Source organism: Natrix helvetica (assembly GCF_964273705.1).
Source record: "Natrix helvetica genome assembly, chromosome: W".
Lineage (NCBI taxonomy): Eukaryota > Metazoa > Chordata > Lepidosauria > Squamata > Natricidae > Natrix > Natrix helvetica.
The window spans coordinates 68,503,252-68,521,797 of record NC_138555.1 but is presented as its reverse complement, the minus strand read 5'-3'; the positions used below and the strand labels follow the sequence as shown (position 1 = coordinate 68,521,797).

The following is an 18,546-nucleotide window of genomic DNA, read 5'->3' as shown; positions in this document are numbered from 1 at the left end:
TGAAGCCACTGGGTGAGATCATCCGTGGTTTTGGGGTTGGATACCACCTGTACGCTGATGACACTCAGCTGTACATTTCCACCCCAAACCACCCCAACGAGGCTGTCGAAATGATGTCCCGGTGTTTGGAAGCCGTTCGGGTCTGGATGGGGGACAACAGACTCAGGCTCAACCCCTCCAAGACAGAGTGGCTGTGGTTACCGGCGCCTCGGTTCAACCAGTGGACTCCATCGCTGGCCATAGGGGGCGAGCAACTGCCCCCTGTGGAATGGGTGCGCAATTTGGGCATCCTCCTAGATGCCCGGCTGTTGATGGATGACCATGTGGCAGCCGTGGCAAGGGGGGCGTTCCACCAGGTTCGCCTGGTGCGCCAATTGCGCCCCCTATTGGACCGGGATGCCTTACGCACAGTCACTCATGCGCTGGTGACGTCCCGTCTGGACTACTGCAATGCTCTCTACATGGGGCTTCCCTTGAGATGCACCCGAAGACTACAGCTAGTTCAGAATGCGGCCGCGCGGGCTATCATGGGGAGTACTAGGTACTCCCACATAACACCTCTCCTGCGCAAGCTGCACTGGCTGCCTGTGGTTTTTCGGGTGCGTTTCAAGGTGTTGATTACCATCTTCAAAGTGCTCCATGGCACAGGACCTAGTTACCTGCGGGATCGCATCCTACCGCATACATCCCTGCGACCAATTCGCTCTCACAGGGAGGGACTCCTCCGGGTGCCGTCCACCAAGCAATGCCAACGGGCGGCGCCTAGGAGTAGAGCCTTCTCTGTGATGGGCCCAACCCTCTGGAATGACCTCCCCCCCGATATCAGAACTACTACCGACCTCCGCTCCTTCCGACAGAAACTTAAGACCCACCTGTTCCAATTAGCTGGCCTGGCCCATTGATAGTCCCATTTATACCTCCTGGCAAATATTTTATCCTGGGATAGTTTTTAGGGGTGTTTTTTAATGTATTTTTAAATTTTTAAATCTTAAATCTAACTTTAACTATTGTACAGTAAACTACTGCTACCTCCTCCAGCCACACCTATATTTATTTTATATTTATATTATGTATATTATTGTTTTTAATATGACTGTACACCGCCCCGAGTCCCTTCTGGGAGAGGGGCGGTCTAGAAATCAAATAAAAGTTAAAGTTAAAGTTAAATTCTTTTCTTTTTTCCACTCCTATTCTTCCTTGTCATTTGTTCGGTTTTCCCTTTCATGTCCTCTTGTTTTCTTGTTCTGTCACTTTCCTTGTGCCAGATGCCTCTTCTTTTTTCCACTCCCTTTTCCTTTCACACGTTATTCTGTCCCTGGGGCATTTTTGTCAGCCGAATGTGATCACGCTTAACTTTGTTGAATTGCGCTGGGGAGTATAGATCAGAGACAAGGGGTCTCTTGGGTCTGTGGGACAATCAGGTTTTAATTCTGACCAAAAAAATAACCTCAGTGCCAACTGAAAAGTCAGATAAAATAAAATCAAGACACACAAAATGAAGCAGAAGGAATGAAGCCATAGAATAAAGGCATACTTTCTAGAGAAAAAGTATTTTGATTTATCAACCAAAAGCCTTCACAGGAGGAAAGCAGCTCCAACCTTCTACATGTGTCACACCTCCAAGATTACAGCATGACCTTCCCAGAAAGATGGACAGCTTGGTGGAGGCTGGGGGGGATGCAAGAAAATAAGATACCAACCCACACTGTTGAAATCTTACAGATAAGACTTAATTGATAAAGTGATGGATTCCCTAGCCAAGAAATCCTAGTCCTAAGAATTTCAATATACCATTCATTTACCACCGAAATTTGATTCCCCCCCCCCTTTCTTATAGTTGCAGCAGTTGCAGTGTAAATGTCACCCCCTTCACAGCTCTCTCAACTATCTGCACTGTTTCCATTTTACAGACTGAGAACTAAGATGAAAGAATACTCTAGAGACTGACAAGGTGAACCTGATGACAAGATCATTTGCAGGGTTTTATACCTGTAACTTTCTGCTAAAGATCTTTTTTTAAAAAAAAATCTCAAAAGGTTTGTCAGTGGTTCTGGCTGGGAAAAGCACTTTGCGCATGTACAAAAGCACCCATTTTCTTCTCTGGAACTCTGATTGATGGCCTTTCACTGTTTGATTCTAACAACCAGTTATTGTGAGCACCTGTTGACTTTAAGTGACACAGAACTGGTGCAAAGATTTCTATAGCAAGAACTTAACTCACTTGAGCTATAGTGGTGAGCAAGCCAGATTCTAATGTGAGATGATGGAGAATGCAACTGCCTTTATTTCCCAGGTATCCAGTTTGTGCTGGTTGTTTTTCATGACAGTTGAACCTAAGTTTATTAGATCTTCTGTTAGCTTGCTGGGACTGGACACCACTAGTTACTTTCTGCCAAGTATTCATAGGAGTAGGGTAGTTTTCCAACGTTGATTACATGAGGATGAATCGGCATTTCAGGTTTTACTGGAAATACCTTTGTGAATGTATGTGCAAGTTAAAATTCTTGAAAAACCTCTATAAAGCTGAGAAGGTTGGAATGAATATTGTGATTGTTTCTTTGCAGAAAAAAAATAACGTTCAGCATTAGTAATGATTATATTCTTGAGATCAATGCAATTTTTATCTACCTGAATTGATTAGGCTAATTACTGCAATAATCAATCAGTTCTGGGGTAGAAATTTGCAAGACTGAAAGCCTTAAATGGTTTGTCTTCCCTGGTCTCCAAGTCTGGGTTCAAAATCTAAGCCATAATGAGGTTTGACTGGTTCTACTTAATGCAATGTCAACCAAATCATTGTGGTTTCTAAATCAATGTTTATAGCTTGACTTATTGCACAAATCTTGTCAATTGTAACTTATTACACAGCCTATGATTATAGGCTGTATATGGGTATATAGACAAGGACACGATCAGCAGCATTAACTTGTCAGCAAGAGTACACTTTAAAGCTGCAATACTGAATGCATCTGACAAATACATTTAATTGAAATGCATGTGACAAATACATTTAATTGAAATGGAATCCACTTTTGACCGATGCACTTTGTTGTATATATATTTTACAAAGAAATTTTAAATATTACTATTACCCATGGGTTTTTCTTTAATGGCAAGGCTTGACATTGAGCTGGACCCATTTTTTAAAAAAAAACATGCTTTATATGCACTTAAGTTTGGGATTCAGTATTTGGTTCTGTGTGCATCATTTCATTTTAATAGTAAGGAGGACACTGCAAAGACCCATAGTTCAGTCTCATTTATATGTAATCTTTTTATCATTTCTTCCTTAAAATAATTGAGAATTTCCCAGAAGTAATACAGTTGGGGAAAGAGACTTATTGTCTCTGACAAACCAAAATTTGGAGAGGGTTTCAGTAATTTATACAACTATATGTAGATATTACTTAGATATATGGGAAAAACTTAAAGCATTTTATTTTCTGTGTTCAATCCATTTCTATTTGGTTTTCATATATCTCAACCACCTGGGATGATTTCTTGGTATGGAAGTGACTACAGTACGTGTATCACCCACTGTCCACTTATCTTGGGCTAGGCCACATTAAATTTTTTGACCTAACTTCAGAATAGATGTTATACTTAAGGAACTGAATGCAGTTGACTCCAGCAATATAGTGATGATCCACAATCAACTGCTTTGCTTTCACTTGGTCTTCTCTGAAAATAAATATGTACTTTACTTAAGAATAAACTGAGTTTAGTTAACCAGAACCTTCCTCTGAAATTCCAATAGATAATCTAGATAATTTTTAGCAGATGGGGAGGGGGGGGGCATCTAAATATTTACATCGAAAGAAGGCAGCAGGTACATGTAAAAGTAATTATTTAATGACTGTAAGCAAGACAAAGAATAGAATTGTGCTTTTTTTGCACAGATACAATGAAATACATAGCTACAATATCCCTGTAGAAACATAAAACAATAGGCATATAGGATAAACACTCTGACAAATGTGTAACTTATGAGTGAAGAACAAGCATACACACCACACTCATTTTGACCAAAGCAAAGCAGACTGAAAGGTATTGAAGTTTCTTCAAGAGACTTACATTTTCAAGCCTTCCCACCCAACCTCAAAAAAACTGCTCTCTTCAGAAAACTATTTTCCAGAAAGGTTTTCAGGCAGCTCATTGGAAAATATCAATGTGCCTGTTAATCTTTAACCAAGTTAATACTGTACCATATGCATACTGTACATGTGTATTAAATGTAGATAAAAAACCTTCATCTCAATTTACTGGTTTCTTTAGAAAGAATAAATGAAAATGGTTCCTGTATACTTTATGGCTTCTTAGATGCGTTTTTGTGCCTTTGCTGGGAGAAAAATAACCACATATCCCTATCCTTTCCCATATAAAATGAAGTCCTTCCCATGTTCCTCCATTTTCTCCAAGGGCTCCCTTGCCCTCCCCTCCCCAGCATTAAAAACAATTATGTTGAGTAAATGTAAAAATCCTGGGAAATAGACAAGGTCCATGAAATCATTTCCATATTGTCAATTGCTTCCAGGTTAGCAGAGATGGAAACTACGGTAGCTCTCCCACTTTCAAGGCAAAGGGTTTGTAGATCCTTTAGCAGGATTCCCCCTACTCCCACTCCAAGAAGCATCTGTGAGGGCTGAGCCAACAGGGGATTTATTTAACCACCATCATTGACACTGCATGAAACAATTTTTTTTCTTCATGTCATACAGTACTGCTTCCTGTTTTGTCATATAACAATATGGCATTTTCCCACAAGCTCACAATGTCACAAGAACTTATCTTGTTTTCTTGCATACTTTTTTCTTTAAATCAGCCAGTAAAATAAATGGCAATACCCGCTTTAAATCTGAACCTGGACTGCCCCTCTTCCTTCTTTTCTTCCATACAACTTTCCCCTTCCCTTCTGGTCTTTCAATGGCTTCAGACATTGCACAGAAAAGTCGTGGGTGCAAACTACAAATCAAAATGGCTAATAAAGCAAATGCATTGTTATTCACAGTGGTGTGGCTACATATATGCATTGTTTATGCATAGTCAATCTGGCATTTATGCATCTCAGCATCTCAAGGTGGAGAAGGGAAAAAAGCACTTGTTTTCAATGAGAGTCCACAAAACCAGGGAACCGCAGTTCATAATCTGAAAGATATGTAGGAAATGAATCTGAATTTACAAAATTTGGGTTTCATTTGTGACAGCCATCCATTTACAGACACTTCTGTCTCCAAATCAGGAAACAGATCAATAATAGGAAGCAAAAAATAAAATACTCCAAAAATATCTGGATTGGTATTTTTTTTAATGCTGCTGGTCCTTAAGAAATCGTTTGCTGCAGTGGTTGTTTAATATAACAAAGTCCATATCTTGTCCACCCATTTAGTATCCAATCATTATTACTTTTATTAACCATCAGGCATAGACACTCGTGGAATTTGCAACTATAAAGCTTAATGGTGTGGCGCAATAGAGACCAAAGGGCAGAAAAAGAGCCATAACCTGTAACCTTGGCATCCAGTCTTGAGAATCAAAAAGGACAGTTTATGCAGGTCAGCCAGAAGAAGTCACAGAGCAACTGTTCACTGACACTTTTGGGGTTCTGTTGGTAAAGGACGCATGGTGGTTACTGCTGGGACTGCCACAGGTTCCATTCATAGTGCTAGAGATGTGGGGGAACTGGGGGTGGGGAGACTGCACAGGAGTGCTGGGATAGAGCACACAGGAGGAAGTGGAAAGAGTGCCTCCTTCAGGGCTGCTGGCTTTTTCACTGCCAGAGTCACTTTCCAGATCCCCACTGTTGTGCAAGCCATCATGCTGCTGGCCACCAATCTTCATTCTCTTGCAAGTCGGATGCACCCGGTACTTTAAAGGGAGGGGGCCATTCTGCCAAAGAAAGCCAAAAGGGAAACCCTCATCAGGTGGTTTATTTTTGTTTCCCACCCCTCTGGCCCAACTTGTCCAAAACCTGGAAGGCCTCTTGATGTATTTACCCTTCTCCAAGTGTAAATGTATGCTATGTCCATTAGTGTGTAGTAGTCCTTCAAAGGCTCTTCTTCATACATGACATCAACCTAATAAAAGAGATGAAATTAAACTTCATTTAACATGGCATGGAAGTAGGAAAGACTACACAATTGCAGTGTGGTATCTACTATACTACCCTAATTCAAACACCACACATTCTAGCTGAAAGTCAAAAATATGTTGACTCAGTTGAGAATACTTTTGCTTTTACATCCAAGAGCAGTGTGGTATCTACTATACTACCCTAATTCAAACACCACACATTCTAGCTGAAAGTCAAAAATATGTTGACTCAGTTGAGAATACTTTTGCTTTTACATCCAAGAGCTTACAATATGATTGGGGAAGACATTGTGAAATCCAGGCCCCTAGGTCTTTTATATAAAGATGCTGCAGCTTAACTCCAGAAGCAAAAACAATTAACAAAGGCAATTCAATTGAGCAATCTTTAACATGAAAAAGACTTCAAACATTTTGCCCCATCTAAAACAAGCATTTATTAGAGTTTTCAGGGATAGGGCAACAGAAAATCTGACAGCCCATGAAAAATAGATCTTTGATTCTCCCCTTTTCTTAAGATATATATTTTCCCTTAATAATTAAAATCCACATTTTGCCACTTAGAGAGTGGACTTTAGTATTAAGTTGCAGAAAACACTATGACCAATTCTTTTCCAAAGAATTGTTTGCTAACTCTTTTGTGTGGGTTCTTCCCTATCAATGTCCATAGGTCAGAAGTACCTGAAAAGCATTCGGTATGTCCATTTTGCTCCGGAGAAACTTTCTCAAGTGCATTACAGTCATTGCTGCAGGACAGCGTAAATATCTTTTATCTTTGGCCTGGGAGGGGCATTTGGTTGAGACAATAATAGACACCATTCAAAATCTGATACTAAAGTTCATTTAATACAGTTAGATAGAAATACATGGAACTGTGGTTAAAACTAGCTGTATGAAATCTAAATGCTCACTGGTGATCCAAAATCAATGAGATAAGATGCAAAGTACATGCTTATTAGGTTTTTTTAAAGGATTTAATTAACTCACACAAACTTTATTCTTAAAAATTAAATATACTAAGGAAGGGGAAAAATAGGAGGAAGTCCCCCCAATACAAAAAGAACCCCAATGTATTTTTATCAACCTTATTTTAATTACTAAGAAGGCATATTCATTGTCTGCAGAATAACTACTTATATACTTAAGGAAATCAAAACAAATATTGATATATTTTATTTTCTGACTAAGGAATGTAAGTGTCAAGGAACCAACAATCTACTTTTCCCAAAGGTGCTTTTTCAAGAGGCAACTGGACTTTCTGGTTTTTCTTTGAAGACATTTTGTGAAACTTCAAAGAAAAACTAGAAAGTCCAGTTGCCTCTTGAAAAAGCACCTTTGGGACAACCATGACGTGGATGACTGAGAATCTCCATAGACATTTAACAATCTACTTACCTCCTCATTGGTTTTTTCTTTCTCATTACTTCCTTTCTGTTCAACTCTAGAAAAAGGACATATACTATTATAATGTACTATTATAAGGAATGTACTGACAAAGTAAGATACTACTTTTACAACTTACCTATTTTGGTCAAAGAACTCAATAGACAAGCTTATTAACTCGTCGTCTGTTATAATCCTTTTGTCTTCATCTGCAACTTCTCCTCTTTCTTCATTAGAGCCATTGGCAGCTGCACATAAATTTTCACAGCAAGTTATATTTTAAAATTCAAATCAGAAAGAGTAAAAAAACTTTATTTGCTTTGTGTGATCACTGAAATAATATATAAAATATTTTTACAACCTCAGCTTCTGCATTAAAAGGCAATTCTCTATAAAATCATAAACTTAGAGGCTTTTTTACCATCAGCAGATGGATGAGCAGCATAAAAATCTCTTCTTCTTTTCATTTCATCTAAGAGAAAGTATATTTTTGTTACTCATCTCTTCAAGTTCAACACTTTTTATTACTGTATTGGCTGTTCAATCTAAAAGTTTACTTACTTTTGAAAAGGCCTGGTACTAACTTGTACACAATGTCCTGGAGAGTTTTATCAGACCTAAAATATAAAATCCGATACACTCAATTAAAAATGATGTTAATATTCACAACTTTCCAGATCCAAAAGTAGCTTGGTTGAGAATTTTTAACCAAAGCTTTAACAAGCTTTCAATTGTTTTATATAATTTTTGATCTATGCTATTAAAGTATCTATATTTTTGTTTTGCTTTGGTAGAAAGATATCTGATTATCATAAGACTGACACCATTGTATTAATGTAGGAACTTAATAAAGAGATGTAACCATAAAAGGGCCAATGAAATGCAACTCAATAAGGAAGATTTCTGAAAAGCATTTAACTTCTGCATTTATTAATATATTTATAAAGAGCAATACTGAAAAAATACAGGAAATTAATATGAGACATGAGAATAAAACAATTTTAATTACAATTTGGACAGGGTAAGAAAGAAAAGAAGAAAGATAAAAGGAACAAATGGGCTTCTTATGTAGAAAAAGAAGAAAAATGACTGACTGAAATGTAAGACAGATGCTTATGGAAACAATACAATTATGTATCCTGAACTAACATCTTTTTTCAGATTTGTGTTGGCAGTGAGGTTGCACCCAAAGAAATAGTAAATGTGAAAAGTCACAATATAACAAAGTATTTAGTTGTCTTTTTCCTACCTTATGTTCAAAAGAGGCCTAGTTTTGTGAACTTGGACATCGCAAATGGGACAATACTTGCTGCTCTCCAAGTAGTGCACAATACAAGTCTTACAGACTACAAGGGGGGAAAACATAGACATAGAATTGTACAGAAATAAGATTATAAAACAGAATCAAGGCAAGGTCTTCAGCTGTTATTTCTAAACCCAGACACCCTGCTCCACCAGGACCAAGGGACAAGGAGGGCTGGTTGGCTGGCAGCAGGCCCCTTTCCCTGATGAGAAGCAACCAAGCAGGACTTACAGGAGTGCAGGCACTCGATGATCGTGGTAGCATCAATGAAATACCCTCCGCAGATCACACACATGAGATGGGGGTTGAGCTCGGTAATTTTGATGCAGGTGGTGCGATGCATTTTGGCTCAATTCGAGGAAACTCTAAAAGACAAAGAGGAACGTTTTAAGCACCCAGGGGAAAGTGCGGAGGTGCGGTCCAACGCGATCCCTTCACTTCCCCGCTGCTAAAAGTGGCCTCCCCCTGAAAGAAAAGAAACAATCCGGTTCAGGCGAGAAAAAAGCGGTGAAGAGCCGCAGAGCCTTAGTGCAAAGAAGCAAGAAGTAAAGGGGGTCTCCTTCCCGGGTGCTCTGCCCAGTGCTCACCTGCCCGTAGCCCAGCGCAGAGGTGCTCAGAAGAGGGGATGCCTGGGGCGGGCGGAGGTGGCTCCTCGGGGCACCTCTCCCGGGACAGGCCGCCCTTCCCCAATAGCACTGCCGGAAAATCGCAGATCGGGGCTGCGGAGAGGAGAACGGGGCAAGCGATCCCAGTGCAGACGCGGACGTTGCCCTGGGCATTTCCGGCGAGAAGAGGAAGGGGGTGCGGTGGCCGTGGTTGAAGCGGCGAGGGAGAGGAAGAAGCATGGGGGGCTGGCTGGCTGCTGTCGAGGTTGGGCCCCGCATCTCGGAACAAGGGCTGGCGGGCATTGATGAGACTGGTCGGAACAGGTGGGAGAAAAGGAGGTCGGGCCCCAGAACTGGGCTCTGCTGCTAGCGCGTCGCCGCTGCCGCCAACACAAAAGGCTCGAAACCGAGACGTCTTCAGAACCGTTCTACCGAGGGGGGTTGCTATAGCAACTTACACATTTACTTGGCATCCTGCCCCCACTCGGAGGCACCAGGGGGCGGGGCCAGGCTGGGAAGGCGGGGCGCAAGGAAAGGAGGAGAAGGTCGGGCTCAGGGTGCTGAACCGGAGGCATGGCCAGGGGTGGGACCCGGGAGAAGGACCCCGGTCGGGTGCTGCTGGTGAGGCCAAAGTTCCCCTTCCGAGCAGTGCACTTGAGGGGAGGGGGACGCCAAAAGCTGGGCTGCGCTAGGAGGCCCAGAGGACGACCAGAGCCAGCACTGGAGTCGACACCAGGCCGAAAGCCAGAGGCTCCTCTCAGGCTTTTCGTTTTCTCTCGGGTCCTCCGCCCACGGGCAAGAAAGTAGCCGCTGCTTCTTCTCCCTTCTTGGCTCCTGTCCGCCAGCACGGCTCTGCCGTGCGGGATCTGAACTTGACTCTTGGATCACTAAAGCACAGAGTTAAAAAAAAGTTGGACCCCTCTCGGGCTCGTGGAGACTTTAGAGGGGCAGCAGACTTTGCAACAGACCGAGTCCGGATCCAACAGTGTCTTAAGGACACCCACCTCCGGGTCCGGTTGCCCGGACGTAGGTCCTGGGAGGGCTGCAAATCTACCCGCGGCTCTCGGACTACAGGTGGGAAGAGAAGAAAGCAGAGCAAGTATCCAAGGAAATCCTCACCCGAGGCACCTCGCTGCCGCCCAGCAAGGAAAAAAATTACGGCGGGAGGGAGGTTACGCTAAGCCGCAGTCGCTTGATTCTGTTTAATTCTGAACACACTGCAGTCGAGCCAAAATGCGCTGCCGCTTCCGAAAGAGTCCTGAATTCCTGCTCAGTGTTCCCAAAGGGGCAGGAGACGCAGCGGGGCGTATAAATGGGATCCCTCAAAACAAAGCCAACTACCAAACTTCACTTGTTCTACGACGTGCTTCTTCCCCGGGTGGAAAAAGAGAAGGAAAGGAAAAACAGAAGGAAAGATGCCACTGCTACATGGAGGGAATTGGTATTTTTATCATCCTTTGGGTGGAAAAGCGAAAGATATACAAGTGTGGAGCAGAAGAGGAAGGAGAGATTCGATAACCTTGGCCTTAGAGCTGGGTGTTGGCAAGAAAAACAGGAGCCCCCACGCCTAGCCTCGCCCACTGGTTCAAGAGCATTCAGGATATGAACAAAGGATATACTTCTCCTTCCCAACCTTTAGTACATAATTGGAATCCCTCTCATCACCACCATCATCATGATAAAACTTTGTGTCTATTTTGTTCAAACTAAGATGCAGTCAATCGAGGACACCTTAGCCAAAAAGTAGAAAATGGGGTAGAGCAATTCGCCAAGCAGTGTGGCACAGAGGAGGCAACTCAGAAGTGCTACTAAAACGTTTCATTTCATGGAAACAGAGCCTCTGCCTAAGTGGTTCGAATCAAGCGTGAAGCTTGATACCTTGATTACCCCCTCCTCCAGGATCCCGTCTGAGATATCGCTGAAATCTTGCATCTTAAAACAACCCTGAATTTAAGCTACACACTAGGGAATGGTGACAGCAACTCCCATGCACATATTTATAAACACAAGTGAAAAAGGAATCTCGTTACTCAAAGCGCTAACTCGACCTGGGATGAAGTTGGGACTGTTATTCCCGCTCCAAAGTCCCCCATCTCCATACTAATGTACCTTCCTGTAGCCAAGACACACTGACCTTTAACACCGGATATTGTATTTTACCCCACCCCACCCCCGTTTTCCACCGGGAAAACAAGGAGTGATAAAAGCTGTTATGCCAGACAGCTGAAGCTTGGAGGCCTAACATGGGTTACCTCAATTTGGAGAAAATTATGGGTAGTTGGGTGGATGGAGGCTTTAGAAATTAACAGGCACTAGATCCCCTGAGGTGTCATTTCAGCAAGGGTACCTAAAACAACTAGGTTTGCAGGGGCAGATATGCAGTCTGGTCATATATGCCTTGATTGGATGCTGCAGTTTTAAATTTCTCCCCAAAGCATGAGAGACTCCCTCAAAAAGTGTGGATGGAGTCCCATTAAACAAAAAAAAATGGGTATGTTTTGTATCATCAACCCACATTCCCTCCAGCTAAACTCCTGCATCCAGTGAATGGACCTCCTGGAACAACCAACAGGTGGCTTCCTGCAAAGACATGTGGCTGTTCCTTTCCAGCTATTAAATATTGAATACATTGGGTGAGGGTGCTCTGCACCAACCAACTATAGTACTAACAAATGGGTTCTAGTTTACAGCAAACAGGGCAGAAAAATACACAACTACACAAATCAGTCTTACAGTTCAAAGTTATATTTTGGGAATGCCAAGAAGGACCAGTTGAAACAGAGACGTCCTAAAGTAGTGGGAGAATAACAAAAATGCAAGTGGGAGGCAGGCAGAGGAAGCTGGCTAACTTTCCATTTGGGGAGAAAGGTTACTTGCAAGGAGAGAAGATTGGATCAGATGCCCCTGACTTACCTCCCACCAGGCATTAAGACAACAAAACAAGCTGAGCTGTAGTGGGGTCTACACTGTCAAGGCCGAGAGATTTTTCATGAACCAAGTTTCCTACCCAAGCACCCCAAGAGTCAGGAGCAAAGCCACCACATCTCGACTAGTAACAAGATGCTTCAGTTAACCTCCCCTCGTCCAACTTGGAACGGTGTGGGGAAGAGGCGAAATCCCGGCTAAACGATAGAAAGTTGCAGTCGAAGTGCCTGCATGTCCTATTACAACGCAGTTCCTCCAATTCTCCATGTTTACTTATCTAAGATTCAGACACGCGGTAACTTCTCTCCTCAAAGGTACATTTCCAGCGTCAAACTCCGCTCTCCTATCCTCCAAAGCCGGGAGAAACTTCAGCATTTTAAGCACAAATGCGAAAGGACACGCTAAAAGAGAACCGCCATCGCCATCTTACCAAACCATTTCACACCACACAAGTGTTGGCCGAACGTAAGTTAATAACATTTCTCCGGGGGTCCCCATCGGCTCGGCGAACCTTCTACCAAGATCGCAACCCCCCCGCAGAACTCACCCCTACAAAATGGGAGCGTTCGGTGGCTTTTGAACCCCCGGACGACCCGTTTGTTTCGTAAGCGATAGCCTTCCCGTGACCCAGGCAACTCAAGATTGCACGAAGTGTCCCTCTTCAATCGAAATCTGCCTATAAACAAAGACGGGTAGACTCGAATAGTCTCAGCCGAAAATACAAATATCCTGCTCCGGGGCCGTGCATCCAGGAGGGGGCTCTACGACCGAGGGCAGGGGGAAAGGGAACGAAAATTTACAAAAGTTGGTTACGGAACTAAGGTAAAGCAAGTGCCTGGGCCGCTACTGTTGCAGCAACCGGTCTCTGGGCGCGCGCTAGGAGCGAAATGTGCTTGTGGTTGAAGCCGAGACTGTCAGCGCTTTTCCCATATAGACAGTTCGGGGACACCGAAGCTTTCCCTCGCAGCCTTCCAACCCTCCGCGAAATCCCCACTGTCCTCCGGCCTCAGCTAGACAGCGCGCCCCTGCACACCTACCCGCGAAAAGATGCTCCCGGGAGACGACCGAAACTGCCGAGAAAAGACAATGAAAGTTAAAAGTCGTTCAGCAGAAAATGAATGTGAGGCAAGCGGCCATCTTGAAACGAACTATAGGGGCTGTCAGTTGCAATCAGCGTATTGCTGCCGAGTTCCTTTTAGTTCTCCAAACAACCGGCCGGCTCTCCTTCGGGCTCACTCCGAGTCTGATTGCCTTTCACCTCCTCTTCCTTTCGGTGTCTCCTTTTCTCTCTTCTCTTTCCCAATCTCGGTCGCTCTTTAAAATACGTAGCTCCAGTGTTGGGCTCTTAAAATCTTCCCAGCCCGTCTGGAATGCCACTCTTCCCCTTCCACCACCAGCTCATTGTCTCTCCGCGTCCCAAGCTCTCCTTCCGGCTCAGTTTATCGGTTTCCCCAGCCCCGGTCTTGCTTTTTCCCTCTCCTGCCTTCGAGAGAGTTCTTTCTTTCCCCACTTTCCTCTCTGTAAAAATAATCTGCAAATATTTGCAATAGATCAGAGTTGTTGCTGTGGAAGGAGCAAGCGGGGAGGTAGTGGAGAGGCGTGTGGTGCTGGAGATGGAGGGAGCGCAGCAGTGAAGGCACACAGTGGAAACTGACGCCGTCCCCCAGATGGCTCAGAGTTCGCCCGCCCCGCCAACATCACGTGGGACTTCTCATTTCTTAAGTGTGGCCTGGGAATTAGCGTGCGTGTAGTCAGAGCCGTCAGCCTCCCTGTGACCTAATCCCGCGACTCAGACGCCCTCCCCTTCCCTCCATTCCGCCTGCTCTTCAGTTTCTCCCCTACAGACGCACGCGCGCGCGCTCACACTTCGCTAGTTCTTTTCTCCGCGGCACTTAGCTACCTCCTCCCGCTCTTCTTCCCCGCTCACGCACTCACTCACGCGCGTACAATACGGTATTCCTTTCCTTGTCCCTTCCAGCTTGCGCACCTACCCCGCTCTTTGCACACGGCGCCCATTCCTCTCCCGATTGTACACGCCGCGTCACCTCAAGCGAGCAATACCTTTTTCGTTTAACAAGGACTCAGAGATCTCCCTCTGCCTCCGCTCCTTGCCTTTTATTGGCTAAAATCTACCCTTTCACACAAAAACGCTACCCACCTTTCAAGGCGCAATAAACTGACAGCAACCACAGACAGACCTTTGGCTTCAGTCTCTCCACCCCGAGCCTCTGGTACTGAAGCTGCTCTGCTCCTTTTTCTTACTGCCCGCCTCCCTTGCGCGCCACACACACTCAGAAAGGTTGCCCACCATTTTTGCAGTGTTGTGCGCCACCCTAGTTTCCACCTCAGCACCTCTCCCCAGACCTCCTTTGCCCCCAGACCTATGGCTGGCTTCCGCCCTAGCGTAGACTCTAGGAGTCTTCTCCCACAACACCGACTCAGATCAGATCTAACATTCTTCCTACACGTCGTCCTGGGCACCTCAGTGTTAGGATACCTCAGAAATCTTAGAAAAGCGGTCCAAATTGTACTATGAAAGTTGAGGCTGGAAATGGCAGCTGAAACCATCAGCCCCCTAGGGTCATCTCGGCACTTCCACCTTCACTCCTTTCCGTTAGAGCGGATTTTCCCGCCTTGGCATCCGACCCGCTCCTTCCCAGGCGCGCGCGACTTCTTCAGCTCCGGTGCAGATCCCACTGCCTTCTGGCCCGGCTCAGCACGAGCCCCCCCAAGTCCTTTACTTAGGCCAAGGTGTCTCAGACCCCCCCCCCCCCCCCCGAATCACAGTTCTCTCATGTGAAGGGGATTCGCGCTGCTCTGGCAAAACGAAACTCTCCCTTCCCCATATCTTTCTTCTGGCGTTGCCCCCCTCACTTACCCCCAAAGTCCCAGCCCATTTTCGTTTTCCCTCAGGTACCTATTTTCTTTAGCCTTCCCTAGCATGCTGCACATCACCTACTTTACTTCCCCTCCCCCGTTGTTTGCCCTTTCTCAAAATGCCCCGACGACTATTCCAGATTTTTCACCCCAATAAGGTCTAGCGTTGTATTTCACCGCCTATTTTTTTTAATTTTGTTGCCTTTGTTCCTCTCCCCCAAGCCCCCTCCAGGCCCCCGAAGGTGCCCTGCTACGAATTTTCTCGGTCAATTTCTTCCTGTATTTGGACACTCCTTCTCACTTCCCGCCTTTGGTGTATAAATTCAGTTCACCACAGGAGCTGTGCCACACCCCCCACAGCTGATTCTAGTAGGCTTGAGTGAGGGCGGTCTTCCAGATTCCTCACCTCTTATTACACATCTTCTCTACTTCATCTCACATAAGTCTCCCACTTCACAGAGCCCCAGCCCCGGGGTCCCTCGCTGTCTGACACACATTTATCTCACAGTTTTTTCGTGCTCTTACATTTCCTTTTCTCTTTTTGCACAATGGCAGAATTCCAAGTAGAGGCACGGTTTTTCTGGATGTTTAGTGGCAGCATGGTCTACCTGTTCTTTTTTTCCCTTTTGTGTCCACTAGAGCGAACTTGAAGCTAGCTTGTTTTGGAATGTCCTCAGAGTCTTTCCTCGGCCACTTTTTGAGAAGCAGGCAAAGGCATTCCCTTTTCCTAAGACGACAGTATTTCCTTCGTTTGGGGCAACCTTTGGCTAGACAATTCTGGAGCTGGCATCAGAAAACGACCCTTTAAAAAGAAAGACCGTGGGTTGAATATAATTTTCTGTGAGATTTACTATCACATTGACTTTGAAGATAGTCACCTGCATTGTTCCTTGTGCATGGCAAACACCACCATCCTGCTATCAACTTTTTATTGATATTAAAAGTGTCCTGTCCACCCACCCACCAACCCACCCAAAATAAACTTTTATGAAAGAGGGCTTTTTACACCCTCAGCTGCAAGTTTCATCCATATAAATGTGTTTTGATACAACATTGTCATTCTAGGACTCACAGAAATAAAAAAACTGAAGAAAATGGTTAAAAATATCCTTACAGTTCTCTCAAGAAAAACGATGGAGGGGGAAATAATGCTTTCAATAGCTTCAAACCCCCACCAGGGAATGAAATCCAGATCAGGATCCTGTTGCAGATTTCACTGTACAATACTCTTTCAACCCAAGAGTTGACCAATTTTCAACTTCAGAGCAACACATTAGTGTCAAACGCTGCAGTTAGGGAAGTAGGTCCCACCACATTTATAGAACTGCCCCATCTTGTGTTTAGGTTTGAGGAAAAATGTATGGCTTAGCACTCCCAATGGGATCTAGGTGCAATCACTATAGCAGTGATGGCTAACCTTTTTGTTGTTGGGTGCCAAAAATGCAAGCATGCACGTGCGATAGCAAGTGCGTGCGCTGGTACCCATAATGCAAAGCCTGCCCACATGTGCATGCGTGCTCACACACACACACACACATGCTCCCCCCACGCATGCACCGCACTGCTCGCCTCCAAGCTGAGCTTGGTATTTCCTCCAGGGGGCCTGGGGAGGCTGTTTTCACCTTCCCCAGGCTCTGGAGGCTTTCCTGAAGCCTGGGGAGGGCGAAAACGGCCTCCCCCAGCCCTCCAGAAGGCCGAAAATCAGCTGGCTGGCAGATATGGCTCCGCGTGCCACCTGTGGCACATGTGCCATAGGTTTGCCATCACGGTACTATAGGCTCCCTCTGACCCCACAACCATAGCAGGAAAAGTCCCTCCTTAACAGTCCTTCCTGACTGTTACTCTCCATCAAATGTGTTGGAATTTCATCTTCCATCATTCCCAGCAAACATGCAGAAGGCTGGTTATAAAATACAGCTGGAAGGCAACAAGTTATGGAAGGTTGCCTAGCAAAATATGACCAGAAAATGGAATGGTGGTAGTGAGCAAGATATTTAGTGAAAGGAAATCCATTATCCTCAGACTACCTTACTGCTTCCAAATGACCCAAGTTTGTTTAAAAAAACTACATTTCCCACTCTGTGCTTCCCATTAATTAGAAAAATCATATGTTAGGGAGTACAAAGTGAAGACCTTTCTCCTACTCTAGTGCAGGTGTGGAAAATTGGGTTCCCTCCAGATGTTCTGGACTTTAAACTTTCCAGGGTGGATAATGCCCTGAGTTGAGAATGTTTAGGGTATCTAGAAGGCATCAATACCACTGTTTGCACACCCTCTAGGCTGTGAGGACGATCACTTTATTTGCTGTGTATGATGAAGTAGTGGAACAACCCTGCAGTGGATGGCAGGTCATTCAAGGTAATTAAGCAGGGGTTTGTTGTGCTCATTAAGGTTATGAATGAGAGTCAAGCACTGGCTATTTAAACCTTAATATGGCAGAACTCTTTGTTTTAAAGTAACAGAGTCAGAGCTAGGGTGTTGAGTTTCCTTCTTCGTCCTTGAAAACTATTTTTATGTAGGTAAGTTGCCTCAAAGCAATATTTGGCACTACAGTACAGTTAGGACCAGAGCATGACAATCTCTCTACTTTGATGGCACTATAGGACAAGGATAAATTCCTTTGCTTCTGCATTCTTACAGATGAAATAGGGGTAATTTTCACAACCCTGTCTCCACAGCAAGATTTCCCATTCTCTCCTCATAGCAAAATGCACTTAGAAGATAAAAGAAAAATGAGAACTCAAGTCTTTGTGCACGCCACCCTCCAAATACACCAGACCAGTGGTGGGATTCAGCCGGTTCGCACCTATTTGGGAGAACCGGTTGTTAACTTTCTAAGCAGTTCGGAGAACTGGTTGTTGGAAGAAATCTCATTTTGTTTTTTTCCTACTTTACAGGGCTAATCCTGTAAGGAAGGCAGGAAGGAAACATTCTGGTGTTGTTTCTAGCCTAATCTTTATTGCCCTGCTTACAGAAACTGCCTCTCCGGTTAACCCTTATTACATTGTAACAGCTAAGGCGAAGCACCCATTGACCTGAGTGACGTTGAGTTGGCCACACCCACACAGTCACATGACCACCAAGCCCCACCTACCCAGCTGATCATTGGGGCAGAGAACCGGTTGTTAAATTATTTGAATCCCACCACTGCACCAGACGGACATTGCTGCCCCTTTAGTAGTAGGTGTGCAATTACTAAGTTCAACCCACATTGTGACCTGGGGTTGAGGATAGGTTTTTTTGTTTTTGTGCCAAGGATAGAAAGCTGGTCATACTCTAGTCACTCAACTACCACAATTCAGGACACTTCAACTATTTTCTATTTACAGAAATGGTCAAATATTTAATAAGTAAACCCAGGTTGAA

The 18,546-nt window shown here is 44.4% G+C and overlaps 1 protein-coding gene across 3 annotated transcripts; it reads right to left on the bottom strand.

Annotated features, from left to right (window-relative positions):
* Window positions 1–3,836: 3,836 nt before the first annotated feature.
* Window positions 3,837–15,903, bottom strand: LOC309400762 (polycomb complex protein BMI-1). 3 transcript variants are annotated; one of them, XM_081969411.1, is made up of 10 exons: window positions 15,587–15,903; window positions 9,005–9,138; window positions 8,720–8,816; window positions 8,032–8,087; window positions 7,892–7,942; window positions 7,610–7,718; window positions 7,483–7,528; window positions 6,769–6,867; window positions 5,994–6,074; window positions 3,837–5,886 (listed from the first exon to the last, which is right to left on the bottom strand). In XM_081969411.1, the coding sequence occupies exons 2-10, from the start codon at window positions 9,114–9,116 to the stop codon at window positions 5,554–5,556; spliced, it is 984 nt and encodes a 327-aa protein (XP_081825537.1). In that variant the 5' UTR covers window positions 9,117–9,138; window positions 15,587–15,903; the 3' UTR covers window positions 3,837–5,553. The 3 variants fall into 3 exon arrangements, with proteins under 3 accessions (XP_081825537.1, XP_081825538.1, XP_081825536.1); XM_081969412.1 differs by lacking the exon at window positions 15,587–15,903 and adding an exon at window positions 14,295–14,330; XM_081969410.1 differs by lacking the exon at window positions 15,587–15,903 and adding an exon at window positions 13,341–13,991.
* Window positions 15,904–18,546: the final 2,643 nt, after the last annotated feature.